At 62.9% G+C, this 12,871-nt stretch overlaps 1 protein-coding gene across 3 annotated transcripts in view; it reads left to right on the top strand.

Moving 5' to 3' along the window:
• TCF20 (transcription factor 20) overlaps nt 1-12,644 on the top strand; it is a 98,475-nt gene extending 85,831 nt beyond the window's left edge. For 2 of the 3 annotated variants that reach the window (XM_036019700.1, XM_028531653.2), the window contains 3 exons: nt 5,432-5,481; nt 6,464-6,590; nt 11,418-12,644. In XM_036019700.1, the coding sequence (XP_035875593.1) occupies nt 5,432-5,481; nt 6,464-6,547 (134 nt within the window). In that variant the 3' untranslated portion in view covers nt 6,548-6,590; nt 11,418-12,644. The remainder of the gene's footprint in view (nt 1-5,431; nt 5,482-6,463; nt 6,591-11,417) is intronic. The other variant, XM_028531651.2, reaches the window with a different exon arrangement.
• The last annotated feature ends 227 nt before the right edge of the window (nt 12,645-12,871 follow it).

Genomic DNA, 12,871 nt, shown 5'->3' with positions numbered 1-12,871 from the left:
ATCCAAAATCTCGAAGGTTTACGCCTGTGTTTCCTCCCACGAGTTCCACAGCTTTAGCCCTTACACGGCCTTTGGTCCGGCCTGAGTTAATCTGCACACACGGTGCGAAGCGGGAGTCCACTTGGTTCTTCTGCGTGTGGACCCAGTTGCCCCCGCACCACCCGTGGAAGAGACCGGTCTTCCCTCACGCGGGAACCGGGGCACCTGTGTCGAGAAGGGGGTGTCCGCAGACGCGTGTGCTTGTTTTTGTAGTTTTCGGAGCACAAGTTTTTCATCCTTTTGTTAAATTTATTTTTATTTTTTATTTTTGATGCAGTTGTAAATGGAATTTCCTTAATTTAACTTTCATATCGTTCATCGTGGGTGTATAGACATGCAACCGATTGTGTGACATTGCCCCTAGATCCCGCGACTTGGTTCAGTGCATTGATTTAGTTACAGTACTTTTTAGTGGGTTTCTGTATAAAAGTTATGTCATCTGCAAACGGTTTGACTTCTTCCCGGTCAGTTGCCTTTTATTTCTTTTCTTGCCTGACTGCCCCGGCGGGAGCCCCCTGCGCGGTGCTGGACAGAAGCGGCAGGAGCTGACCCCTCGTTCGCCCCGACCCTGACCTGCGACGGGAGCCGTGGTTGCATGTGGATGTCACGAGGCCGAGGGTGCTGCCTGCAGCGCCTAGTTGGGGGGGGGGGTGCGTATCCCGGAAGGGCGCTGCCTTCTGTCCGGCGTTTCTGCTAAGCCTCTGGGGCGACCCGAGCCGGGTCTGGCCGTGTGGTGACTGTTGAAAGAAGAGAAACCTTTGTTCACAAGGTGTCGTCAGGGATGGACGCAGAAGACTCGAGTCCCAGCTCAGAGCTTCGGCAGCCTGGGAGAAGCCTCCTTTTCCCTGAAGTCTTTTCCCTTCCGTGCGTGTCTTCACCAGCTCCTTTCTGAGCTTTGGGTGCGCCTGAGACCGTCACGCAGCCGGGCCTCCCCTAACGCTGGCCGTCAGGACGGAGGGAGGGAAAATGGAGAGAGGAGCAGTGCGGCCAGTGGTCTGGCGCTTGCTAGCTCTGCGTCTTCCGGGTCAGGAGGGGCACCTGACTCCCCCTGGAGCGGCTGTGCTGTCGTAGGGGTGGGGTTCGATGCGGGTTTGGCAGGAGAGGGGGAGGGGGAGGCCGACTGGGTGCCGAGCGGGTGGGAGGCCTGGAGCCCGGGGGGCCGACCGGCGCGAGGGAGTCTGGATCCTCTCGTCGCCCTTCCGCCCGCTCGGTCACATTTCCTCCAGCACGCGCCCGCCTTTCACGTCCTTCCGTCCCTCCCTTCCTTTCTCTTTCTTCCGTCCTTTCCCAGTTTCTGAAGGGGGAGCAGCTTTAAAAAACACACAAGAAAGGTACAGAAAGAGGATACTTAGGCCAAAGTTAGATTCTCATCCAAGTGTGTGTTTGCACGCGCTGAGGGGCAGCAGGTGGCCGGGGCCCCCCTCACGTGCCAGTCCAGGGGGTGTGGGCTTTAGTAGCCCGTCCCTCTGGTTCTCCGTCTGTCCCTACACGTGGACAGAGCTGCACTTCGCCGGGGTGGCGGCTCTGTAGGACAGCCATGAGATCCTCCTCGCTCAGGAGCCAGCCGTTGCCTTTTCTCGTTTTCATGAGATTGCCCTGACATCCTAGTCAGGGTGTTTTATTCTCTAACGTAGGCTTTGTGGTTTTAAGTGAAGATTCTTGGCTCTCATGTGTTTGGCGGTTGTTTCTAAGTTATACGTGGGGAATATTGCAAGAGGCGGCTGCCCCCCCGCCCCCCCGCCCCCAATGGGCTCTGCCCAGCCCATCAGGTGAGCACAGACAGGTGGCCTCGTGCCTCCAGGGTGCTCTCCTGTCGGCACAGCAGGGCTCCTGGTAGTTCCTCCAGGGATTGAGCAGTGCAGCCCTACAGAACTTTCTAGGAGGGTGGGGGTGTCCTCAAGCTGCCCTCTCCAGTGCAGTAGCCATAGCAACGGGTGACCATGGAGCACCGAAATGTGGCAGGAATGAAGGGCCAGACTTTTTATTTTATTTCCACTTAGATGCACTTGGCCGTGTGTGGCTGGCAGTTGGACAGCTCATGGCTTGGTGCCGCCTTGGTCGAGTTTGGGGGTGGGGTGGGGCTCTCTGGGGAAGGCACTGCTCTTGTCCTCTCCAGTGGGGCTGCTTTAGCAGCTGCAGGGTAGGGGGCAGATGGCACTCGTCCCTCTGTCTGAGCTTGCCTTGCGCGGCCGGCCCAGGTAGGCAGGTGACCTCCCTGTTTGGCAGAGTGAGTGGCCGAGTGTCCAGTGAGAGGGAGGCCACCTGGGTCAGCAGGGCCTTGGCCCCCGGCTCTGCTGGCCCCGCTGCTGCGTATTCCCCTCCGCGCGGAGAGCTGGCACCCACGCAGCAGCTTCACCAGGTGACCCTGTCTCGGGCCATAAGTTATGGGTCTTTCTGTTGACCCGAGTCACAACGACCCAGCGGCCTGCGCTTCCCTGAGGGGCGGTGCTTGTGGTTGTCCCTCCAGGAAAGGCGTTCTGATTGCCGTTCTTTCCGGTTACGGTAACGGTAAGTCCCTGGTCCGAGGGTCCCTGGTGTCCCTGTGGAGTTGGGAAAGTCAGGGCGCCCAGCTCCCCCTTGCCGTCCACCACACAGAGCTTTCAGAGCCGTTGCTGTCCCAGGGGAACTTTGATTGCTGGGGGCGTCCCCATGGAAACAGCATCTTTGTTCCAGGAGGCTCTGGCTCCCACTGTCCCGTGTGCCGTCCCCCACCCCCGCCCAGCAAGTTTGTAGCATCGTGGGCAGCTGTTTTGTGTGGCTCGTTACGTCACAGGCACCAGGTTTGGCTCCAGGCGGGAAATGCAGTAATAAGAACATGAGCTCTGGTTTAAAAAAAAAAAAGGTTTAATGTATTCGGTGCAATGAGCCACAACAATTAAGACCAAAGGAAAGAAGCGCTGCGCTGGCGCATTAGCAATTCCGCGGCGCGTGGCGCGTGAAGGAGCGTGCCTGGAGGGCTCTCCGCTGCGACCCGCCCGCCAGGAGGCACCGCTGGGAGCCCCGCTCTGCAGCCGCACCGCACCGCGCTGCCCTCCCCGCCCCCGGGTCTCGTGGGCCGGGGCTCAGCCCTGGGCGAGTCAGTAGGGGTGACGGGGGTCTGGCGCCTCCCTGGAGGGGCCACTCAGCCTCACAGAAACTGGTCCCAGGGCTTTCCCGGCTCCTGGCCTGTGGCTGCCCTGGCCTGAGCCCCGTGGGGGTGGGTGGGAGTCTGGGGCGGCTCGTCAGCCTCCGGACAGCGTGGGCACGTGGGTGTCCACGGCGCTTGTGAGGAGGGCTCTGCAGAGCCCTCTCCCGTGGGAGCACAGGGAGAGACGGGAGCCTGCCCTTCGGGGCTGCCGCGGTTGCGTGTCCGGAAGCCGTCTTGTTGACCAGACGGCCTCCGAGTCCTTTCCGGCTTGTGTGCTGACCCAGTAAGCCGTCACCTTGGACTTCGCCGTGGGGGTGCAGGCGAGGCCCCGCCCTGTCGGTGCGAGGCGCTGCGGGGGCTCCAGGGAGACCAGTTGGGGTCGGCTGACTGGCTGTGGTGCCAGGCGCCTGAGGTTCAGAGACCTCGGGAGAGGTTTACGGCCCTTCTCACCGCTCCTGGCCCTCCCCCCGCAGGGACAGTCCCCTGCCCTTCCAGGTGTCAGCTCTCCGGCCGGGTCTCACCCCACTGGGGACAGGTCCCCTGACCTTCTTGCTGGCCTGTGGATGTAACGGGAAGGCGCTCCCTAACCGCGGACATGCCGTGCTCATGAAGGGCCCTTCGCAGCTCTTCATGGCCGAGAGGGGAACTGAGGCACCTCTGCCAAGGGCCGTGGTCCCTTCCTCCTTTCTGAAAACCGCTGTGACAGAAGGGTGGCCGCGCCCCATGTGGGCACTGCCATGTCTCTCCGGCCCAGACGAGGGACTCTGCCGGCACACAGAGCGCCAGTCCGCCCCTTGCCACTCCGAGGGGCTCTGTCTGGCAGATCGTGCAGCGGGGCCCTGGTCACGCCATGTACGCGTGGGTTTCAGGTTAACACACCTCACGCGCTGCCGTGCTCTGTGCTCACGGGGAGGGCGCGGGGGTTAGCGGGACTTGCCTCCCAGGTGCCCCAGGACTGCAGAGGGAGGTGGGGGTGCTACGGGCCCAAGCCCAGCTACGAAAGGGCCTTTTCACTGTGCTCAGGACCAAGGACCTCACAATTTTTCACTCGTCTGTGCTGTTGCTGTTTTACCATTTCCCTTGAAGTCTGTGGGTGCTCAGGCTGCTAATCTGGACCTCCGTTTAAACCGAGTTAAATTGCAAATTTAACAAGGCTAAGTACCGGGGCTGCCTCCAGCCACACGGCCCGGGAGCAGTCCGGGAGTGTGCAATCAATATTTATTAGCATCCTGCCACCGCACCCTGCACCGGTGACCTGGCTGTCGGTCTCCGGGAGCTGTGGTGCGCAGCGCGGACTCATAACGAGATCCCCTCGCCTGCGCCTCACGCCGCCCCTGTGCCCCGGAGCTCGACTCACCTGGAGGCGGCCGTCGAGGCCGCTGTCGCCGTGCTGGAAGTGGGCGCGCGTCATTTTCCTCCAAGGGTTAACACCCTCACGGGGTTTCTCTCCTCTGAGGCATTCGGCCTGGATATGCAGCTCGGGTGGGGGCTTCCCCCTGTGCCGTGGGCTGTGGGCGGAGGGGACGGCAGGGTTTGGGCCCGGCCCCCTCCCCACCTGCCCCGCGGCTGCCACAGGGGGGGACAGGGTGCCTGCGGAGTCAGGGTCCTCCCGGGGGGCTTTGGCTGCAGCCTGGGAGTGGGCCGAGCCTGGAGTGGCGGATTTTAAACACACCTACTGGGACGGTCTCCGTTGATCTTGGGGGGAGACAAAGGCATCGATCTGTTGCCCCACCTAGTTATGTGCTCGTCGGCTGGTTCTTGTGTGCGCCCTGACCGGGGATCGAACCCGCAGCCTTGGCCTGCAGAGGGAGGAGGGGGTGACGCTCTAACCAGCTGAGCTGCCCGGCCAGGGCCTAGAGATTGTTTCTGACTAAAACAGTGTGATGACATATGGGAATGCAGAAAAAATTGTATCACCTGTAATCTTACTACCCAAGGAGAACCACTGTTATAATTTGTGGATTTCTTTTGTCCTGTTTTAATGCATATAAAACATTTTGATAACGTTAGGATTGTACTCACACATGTGTGTATCATGGTCTTTCACGTGATATTTTGTATCATGAGTGCCCCCTGTATACCGCGAACTCTTCTGGAATGTTCCTTTGTCAGTGATGTTGCACTGTGCTGGGGCACCGCAGTTTCCCCGGGTCTCTGCTGCACCCCCCGTAGCAGTCCCCGCGCAGGGCCCTCTCGTCGCCGTGCCCGTCGCGCCCCGCCCGTCCCGCCGCCCGCCAGCACTGACTGTCCACTTGTGTCTTGCAGATTGTCTGCTGCACGAGGAGAACTTCTCGGTGAGGTGCCCCAAGCACAAGGTGAGAGTCCGAGGCCCCCGAGATGCTCGCTCCCTGCTGGGCTCCTCCCGGCCTCGCGGGGGAGCAAGGGAGCAGAGCCGCCTCAGCCGCTCCTGGCCCGGGGAGACCCGAGGCCTGGGGGCGGCACCCCTGTGGTGCGGGTGGTGCTGGGAGAAGTGTGTTGGAGAGAGTCGTGTCTGGTACGAGAAAGGAGAAGACCAGACTCAGCACTGATTTCCACTTTAATTGAGTGGAACCCAGTCCACAGGTCGGCGTGAGGTAAGGTCGGTCGGGGCCGTGGCTCGTAAGCAAAGGCGGTTTCCGGGGCCTGGGGAAACGGAGCTGACCGGGGTTTGGGGGAGACGCCGTCTCTGCCGGCTCAGTGGGAGCGGCCGTGGTCCGCAGCTGGCAGTCGAGGGGCTGCTACTGCCTCGCTGCCCTTTGGGTTCTAGGGGCGGTCTCTCGGCCGCCTCTCCTGGGGAGGGGTGGGGGTCGGGGCGGTGGTCCGCCTCTGAGACGCTGGGCGGGTGAGCGGTTAGGGTGCCGGCCGGGGCGGCCAAGGGCACGCCACCGGAGTCTCCTGCAGCGGCCACGCTCCTCTGGCTGGGGTCACAGTGACACCTGGTGGTCACTGGCTGCTCACGGTCTTTGTCTCCAAGGCGAGCCTGAAAGGACTAGAAAGAGGTGGTCCCGACGGGTCTGCCCTCAGAGCACTCCTGAAACACGCTTGCTTGTGCTTTTCCTGAAAGATCACTTCCGGAGATGATCCTGGGAACTTACGGTGTCCTCTTTATTTTTACTTAATCTGTGTTTTTGTTTTTTAAACTTCCCTCCTTTAATGGTCACGTTTTGCCTCAGAAAACCCTGAGTGTCTCCTGTGTGTCCCTCGATACTGACTCTGCTTTTTCTTTCCTTTCCATGTGCCGCTCCTCCTCCCCTCCGCCCGCCCTGCCCCCACGCTCGCTCCTCTGTCCCTCCTGCCCGCCGCGGGCTCCGGCGCCAGCCCCCACCCCCCTGCCCTCTCCCCGCCTTGCAGAGCAAGACAGCGAAAGGCAGCCTCAGCACAGAGCAGTCGGAGCGGGGGTGAGGGGGGCGGAGAGCCGTGGGAACGGAAAGCACAGCAAGCACAGGTGAGTCGGGCGCGGCCCCGCCCCTCGCCCGCCGCGCGTCCGGCTCTGCCCTCCGCTCGCCCCAGGCCGGCTGCTGCCTGTGTGTCGGCGTGTGAGCCTCTACCGCCGGGTGGAGAAAGCGTCCGGTCCTTCGTTGTTGAGGAAAGGTGGCGTGGGGCTTTCGACACGGTCCCCTCGCTGCCTTGGGGTCGAGGGGGCTGTCCTGACACCGGGCTGGCGTGGCCTCCCGGCGGCAGGGGCAGGGACAAGGTCCCTGCCGCATCCGGGAAGGGCTTCTGGAGGCCCGGGGCCCCTCCTCCTAATTCCTCCTGCGTCTGTGAGGCCGGTGGGGGGTCTGGGGTTTTGTTGCTTTGTTTTGTTTTCCTTAAAAATTGTCCCAAGTTTTGTTATTTGAAATCTTCTTTCTCCTGGTACTAGGAAGGATCCCCCCCCCCCCCCCCGCCCCCAGAAATGCAGAGGGGAGGAACATCCTCTCAGAGATTTAGTAGATGTGGCGTCCAGTTTCATTTTACTCTGAAATCCCCCGGGACTGGGCTGTGCCCTCCGTGAGCGTGTCTGTGGGCTGCGGTCAGGGCCGGCGGCCGAGCCTGGAAACCCGGGTCTCTGGAAGCCGCAGGCCCGCTGCCCCTGGCTGGCTCCCCGCCCCGCCCACCCTCCCCAGGCACTGGGGGGCGAGGAGAACGGCTCACAAAGGGAAAAGGAAACCAAAACGTGAGGCTACAGGATGGCACTGGGGCCCGGTTGTCTCAGAAACGCCCCTGGAGGGACTCCTCCTCCTCAAAGGGAGGGCTTGGTGTGGGCCCCCCCAGCCCGGGTGTCTGAGGCCCTGGGGGTGTGGGCTGGGCTCCGCCGGCAGCACCTGGAGCCCCAGAGCGACCGGGGAAAGGACAGCTCGCCTCCCAGTGCGCAGGCTCCTGACCCCAGGAGTCCTCGCCTCCCGGGGGGCCCCAGCGCCGACGGCCCCGGGGCTCGCAGCGCTTTCTCAGGGGTTCTGCGGGTGGGGCATCCCAGTCCTGCTTTTCTCTTTCGTCTCAACAGAGTTGAGGTGGGATTCGGGGAGCAGGACAGGACAGGCAGGTGGGTCACCGGAAGCAGTCGAGCAGGTGGACCCGGTGGTCATCGGTGGCGGCCACTGGCCCAAGTCTTCCGGCTGAGCAGCCCTCCGGGCAAGACAGCAGCCGGGCCGGCTCCTCGAGGGTGTCTCTGTGGGCCCTCCCCTGCGTTCCCAGTGTTGGTGTTGCCATGCCTGGGCAGGCTCTGCCGCCGCCCAGGTGTCGGCCCTGGCTTCCCTGGGGACCAGGGAGGGTGTATTCCTGGGAGGCCCGGTTCAGACAAGGACCGCGTGCTGTTCGCGGCCGTGGGGTTGCAGCTTGCGTGGTACAGGAAGAGACCGTCTGGGCCCTGGGCCTCTTCCTGGGAGTTTGAGTGTTGCCCACCCCCCTCTGCACCCACCCGCTCCTGAGCCTGCTGGTAGACCGTGTCCTGCTCGGGGACACAAGCCTCACTCACTCCCCAGAGCTGGGCGGTACTGTCCCCGTTGACACACAAGAAACTGCTGCGCTCGGTGACAAGCGGCCTGTCATTTAGGGCAGTTTCACCTCTGTCAGGGTCAGGACATTCACTCTTAGGGCCCTGACCCGTGTGGCTCAGCTGGTCGGGCATCACCCCACAAACCAGACGCTGGGGGTCCGATTCCCGGCCGAGGCAGATGCCTGGGCTGTGGGTTTGGTCCTGGGTCGGGGCGAGTGCAGGAGGCGAGCAACTGGCCCTTCTCTCCCCTTCTCGCCCCCTCCCTCCCTCCCTCCCTCCCTCCTCTCTAAAATAAGCAGACTCTTTTTACAAATTCCGCCCCTTGGAGCGACCAGGGACAGAGACGTGACGCCCACACCAAAGGAGCGGTCACCGGGCTCCGTGCTGGGGACAGGAGCCGCCCTCACCGGGCTCCCCTCCGGGCAGGGAGGAGACAGCGGGTGTGCACGGGGTGCTGGGTGAGCAGGGCAGGCCGCTGGCTGGCCCGTGCTCCGGGTCGGCTGGGGAGTGTCTGCAGCGTGCCCGGCGCAGCCGGCGTGGGGCGGGGCCTCGGCAGGTGCGCCGCGCACGGCTGGGGCAGGCGGGGTCCGGCCTGGCAGAAAATCCGGGCCCTGGCCCCCCACCCCCCACCCCCGCAGCTGGCGAGGTGCCCGGCACTTAACCCGGGCCGGGCCGGCAGCGGCAGAGAGGAGCCGCCCTGGGCAGCCGGCCTGTGGTCGCCGCCCTCTCCTGGCGCTGAGTCACCTGGCCGCCTCCGAGGGGCCGGTGGGTGGGACTCCGGTGGCACGCCCCTGCCAGGTCCCTTCACCTGGTCCAGCGGTTGGGAAGCAGGAACTCCCTCTGGCCGCTGCTTTGTCCTGGGTTCGAGGGGATGCCACCTGGACACCGCAGCCTCCCCGAGCAGCCTCCGCGGCGGGAAAGGCGCACGTAGCTACCCGGGTGTGAGCTGCCGCTGCCCAGCAGGCCGGGGGGCTCCTGCGGCCGCCCCGCACAGACCGCTGCCCGTCAGCAGCTGCGTGGGCTTCACCGAGCGCCCCTCCAGCCCTGCCCCTTCTCTCCCTGAGAGGCTCTCGGCACACTGGGGGTTCAGTCCAGGGCCTCCGAGGGCCCCCTACCCCCCCCACCAGGTGACAGGCTCCCCCAGGTGCCAGGCTCCAGCTCGACGCCAGCATCCCGTCTTCACAGAGGCCCGCCTCCCTCTGTCCTCGTCCCAGCTGCCCGCCCTCCCCTAAGCCTTCCCAGCGTCGCCCCAGCCCCCGGCCGCCTGGTTGCTGTCACCTGCATCACCACTAGGACAGTGACCAGGGCTGTTGGCCCAGAGCAAGCGTGCGGTGCCAAGGGGGTCATGGGTAAAGGACTGTGCCCTCGGTCGGCACAGGCTCAGAGGGAGGCCCTCTCGGCCCCCACAGGAGGCCTGCGGGCCTGTCTGAGCAGGGAGTCCCCAGCTAGGCTGGGCTCCCGCTGCAGCCGGGGACGGGGGCCCGGTGCCGGGTGGAGGTGCAGGGCTGGGGGGCCAGGGCATGCTGGAGGCTTCAGCCCCAAGGGGGAGACCCTGCTCACGGGCCGCGGACCCTTGGCCCTGGGGCTGCGTGCTCACCCGGCTCCACGGCCAGCCCAGCGTCTGCTCCCGGGCATCGCACGGGGCCCCACAGTGGTGGTGGCTTGGGGTCAGAGTCCCCAGGGCCCAGTCCCGCCACCGACCAGCTGTGCTCCTTGGGTCACGTGTGTCACCTCCCCGCTCCAGCAGGATACAGGTCAGGCCTCTCACCGTCACCTTGAAATAATGTCTGTAAAGCCCCGGGAGAGTGCCTGGCACATAGTAGGTGCTCCGAGGATTCTCTTCCCATTTTCCCTACTGAAGGATCGGTTTCTAGAGGGAGCCCTGAGAAGTTGGGGTCCCGTGCCACTCAGGGCAGCGTGCGTTCGAGCCGGGGGGGCGGTCCCTGCAGGCAAGGCTGGAAGGCGGGGGGGGGGGGGGGGGGGGGCGGGGCCATGGGCTGGGCGATCCAGAAGCTGAATCATTTCAAGGCTGGGGGCTTGGGCGGGGCAGCCATGGAGAGTCGGGGGCAGGGCAGGGGTGGGGCCTGGGCTGTTGGCCGAGCCTCACGGGGCACGCACGGCACCTGGCCCCGTCCTCTTCTCACAGCGGTGCCCCGCGTCCCCACCAAGGTTTGCCCCTCCGGTCGTCGTCCCAGGTCCCCCACAGGTTCCGTTTCTGTCACAGCGTTTACAAAGGACCTTCAGTCCCTGGGGTGGCGTCAGAGGAGACCGCTGGTCTCCCCCTGCTGGCGGCCTCGGCCCCAGGAGAGCTCAGGTGCGGTGTGGAGAGTCCGTCCGGGTGACCACGAGGGCGGCCCCGCCTCCTGGGGGAGCCCCACTGTCACCGTGGACATCCTGACAGGAGCGGCGCGCCTCAGCCGCTGGCCTGTGTCCCCAGGGCCTGGTGGCTGGAGTCCGGGGCTTCCATGGGGACCTTGTCCAGCTGTTTCTGTAAAAGGGGTCTTCCTGTTTACCTGTGTTTGTGGCCAGGCGGTTCGGAACCTCCCTGGCAAGGGCGAGGGGTGTGTGTGTGTGTGCATGCACGCGCCCTTGAGCCCCAAATAGAACGTTCTCGTCCTGTGCACACGGACCAGCCTTAAGATGTGCAGATTAGTAAGTTTTATGGACTTGAAGGGGCAGGCGACCCGGGCTGTCCTGGGTTCTATCTGTCGGAGCGGCAGCAAGGCGAGCCCCGCCTGAGCGCGCTGCGACTGGCACGTGAGGCCGCCCTCGGCGTCCGGGCCGCTTCTCAGGGTGGAAGTCCTCGGAAACGGCCCTGTCTCTCCCAGACCTTCGCTCCCGGATGGCCCAGGAGGCGTTCCAAGGAGCCACTGGTACGACCCTTCTACCCCACGTGGGTCGTCAGGGTCTTCCTGGGCCTGGAGCCCGGGCTGGAAGAGGGGCCGCCAGCCGCAGGGGAGGCCGGGGAGCCGGCCACGGGGAAGAGCTGTGGGTGGCCCCAGGCCAGGTCCTTCCCAAGGAAGACTGCTCCGCCCTGGGCAGCGCCCACCTGAAGGGTCGGGAGTTCTCTCCTGGTCCCGGCTCCCTCCGTGCTCTGGGGGGGCGGGCACACCCAGCGAGGGGTGCTCAGTCCCAGTCGCTCCCGGCCACGCAGGTCATTGCCGCCCTGGGCCATGTCCCACATGGTGGCTCCGCCACTGGGGTTGGGTGTCTCCCAGGTCAGCAGCTCATTCTTGGGCCCGCGGCTGCTGGACCATGCGGAGGCGCCCGGCACCCAGCACCTGTTCTGTCTTGCAGGTGAGACTGTGGAGGTGAGAAGGTGGTGGACACGCGCGATGGAATGGAAATGGCCCCACTGTGCAGCCACACCCCGCCCCGCCGTGCCTGCCCACAGCTCCTCTTCCCAAGTCCTCACATCACACTCTAACCGAGACACCGCGGGAAAGACAGACCCAAGACGTCACAATGGCTGTTTCCATGGACACAATCTCCATAGTGACAATGTGGGGGGTGGGGGGAGGGTGGGGTGACGGGAAAGGGTGGGGGGTATTAAAAGGGAGGGATAAAAATATATATATATAAATCTATTTTTAGTCTGGAAAGACTTTGTTTAAATGAAAGGTGCGCTGTCCCTATTGATTCTATTTTAAAATTATCTAGTTAAAGAACTCCAAATTGGTTCCAGCAACAGTGAAATTGAAATGTGAAATTGAACTCAAACTCTCACAAAGGACGAGGGTGTGGCTCTGAGGGTCGGCCCGTCCCCCACCCGGTCAGAGACCCCCGAACCCGGGCCCCGGGCAGACCAGCCACGCGACCCCGCCCTCTGTCGTCCATTCGTCTCAAAGAGGGGCGGTTCGGGGGGAGGGGAGCGGGGGCAATCCACATCTTCAAGAGTGGGAGAACGATGTTTAAACACAAAAATAAATTTTTTCATTTCCAGAAACACTATTTATTTATTATTTTTTAAATTTTTATCTTTTTGGGGGGGTGAAATTGGCAGATGTCCCAAGGTCACATTTGGGTCGCTGTGGCCGGCGAGAACCCCGGGTGCCTCGCCGAGCGCAGGGCAGGCAGGGCAGGCAGGGCCCTGCCAGGCCGCTGTGCCCGCCCCCCCCGGGACAGAGGACGGGGGCCGGCCTGGGGGTGGGGACACGGAGGGACCGGTCCGAGCTGTGTGGGGCGCGCCGGCCGGAGCGCCCAGTTGGCCCAGTTTTCGTTTTGCTTCCAGTTTCGTAAAGGAGAAGGGGCTCTGTCCGCGGAGCGGCCCCGAGCTACGTGGTTCTTTATGTTGTATCGTTTCGTCGTTTTGTTTTGTTTTGTAAAGTGTATAATTTTTTAAATAATCTGAGTTTTAAAAAAAAGAAAAAGAAAAAAAGTACAAAAAAATTCTTGTTAAGGCCTTAAGAAGGGTTAGTGCATCTTTCAGGGGTCACTCTGCCGTGGGGATAAAATAGCTGTTTCACAAACAGTTTTATTTAAAAAAAATCAAAAAAAAAACCAATAAACTTCATTTTAACCTTGTTTCCTTTTTTTGTTACTGGAAAGCAAATGCGTCTCTTCCTCCTCCCATTCCAGCCCCGAGGCGGCTGTGGCTCGGCCTGTCCCCACCCCCAGCCCCACAGCCTCTGCGGCTGCAAAGCCGGAGGCTCCTCTCTGCCGCTCAGCCGGAGGCCGGGCTCCGCCCGTGCGTGGGGATGGTCGCATTTACTTAGGCTGATACGAGAACATACTTCCAATCAACATTAATT

Source organism: Phyllostomus discolor, chromosome 2, assembly GCF_004126475.2.
Source record: "Phyllostomus discolor isolate MPI-MPIP mPhyDis1 chromosome 2, mPhyDis1.pri.v3, whole genome shotgun sequence".
In the NCBI taxonomy this organism is placed as follows: Eukaryota; Metazoa; Chordata; class Mammalia; order Chiroptera; family Phyllostomidae; genus Phyllostomus; species Phyllostomus discolor.
The sequence above is the reverse complement of the archived record's forward strand: the minus strand, read 5'-3'. Positions and strand labels throughout refer to the sequence as shown.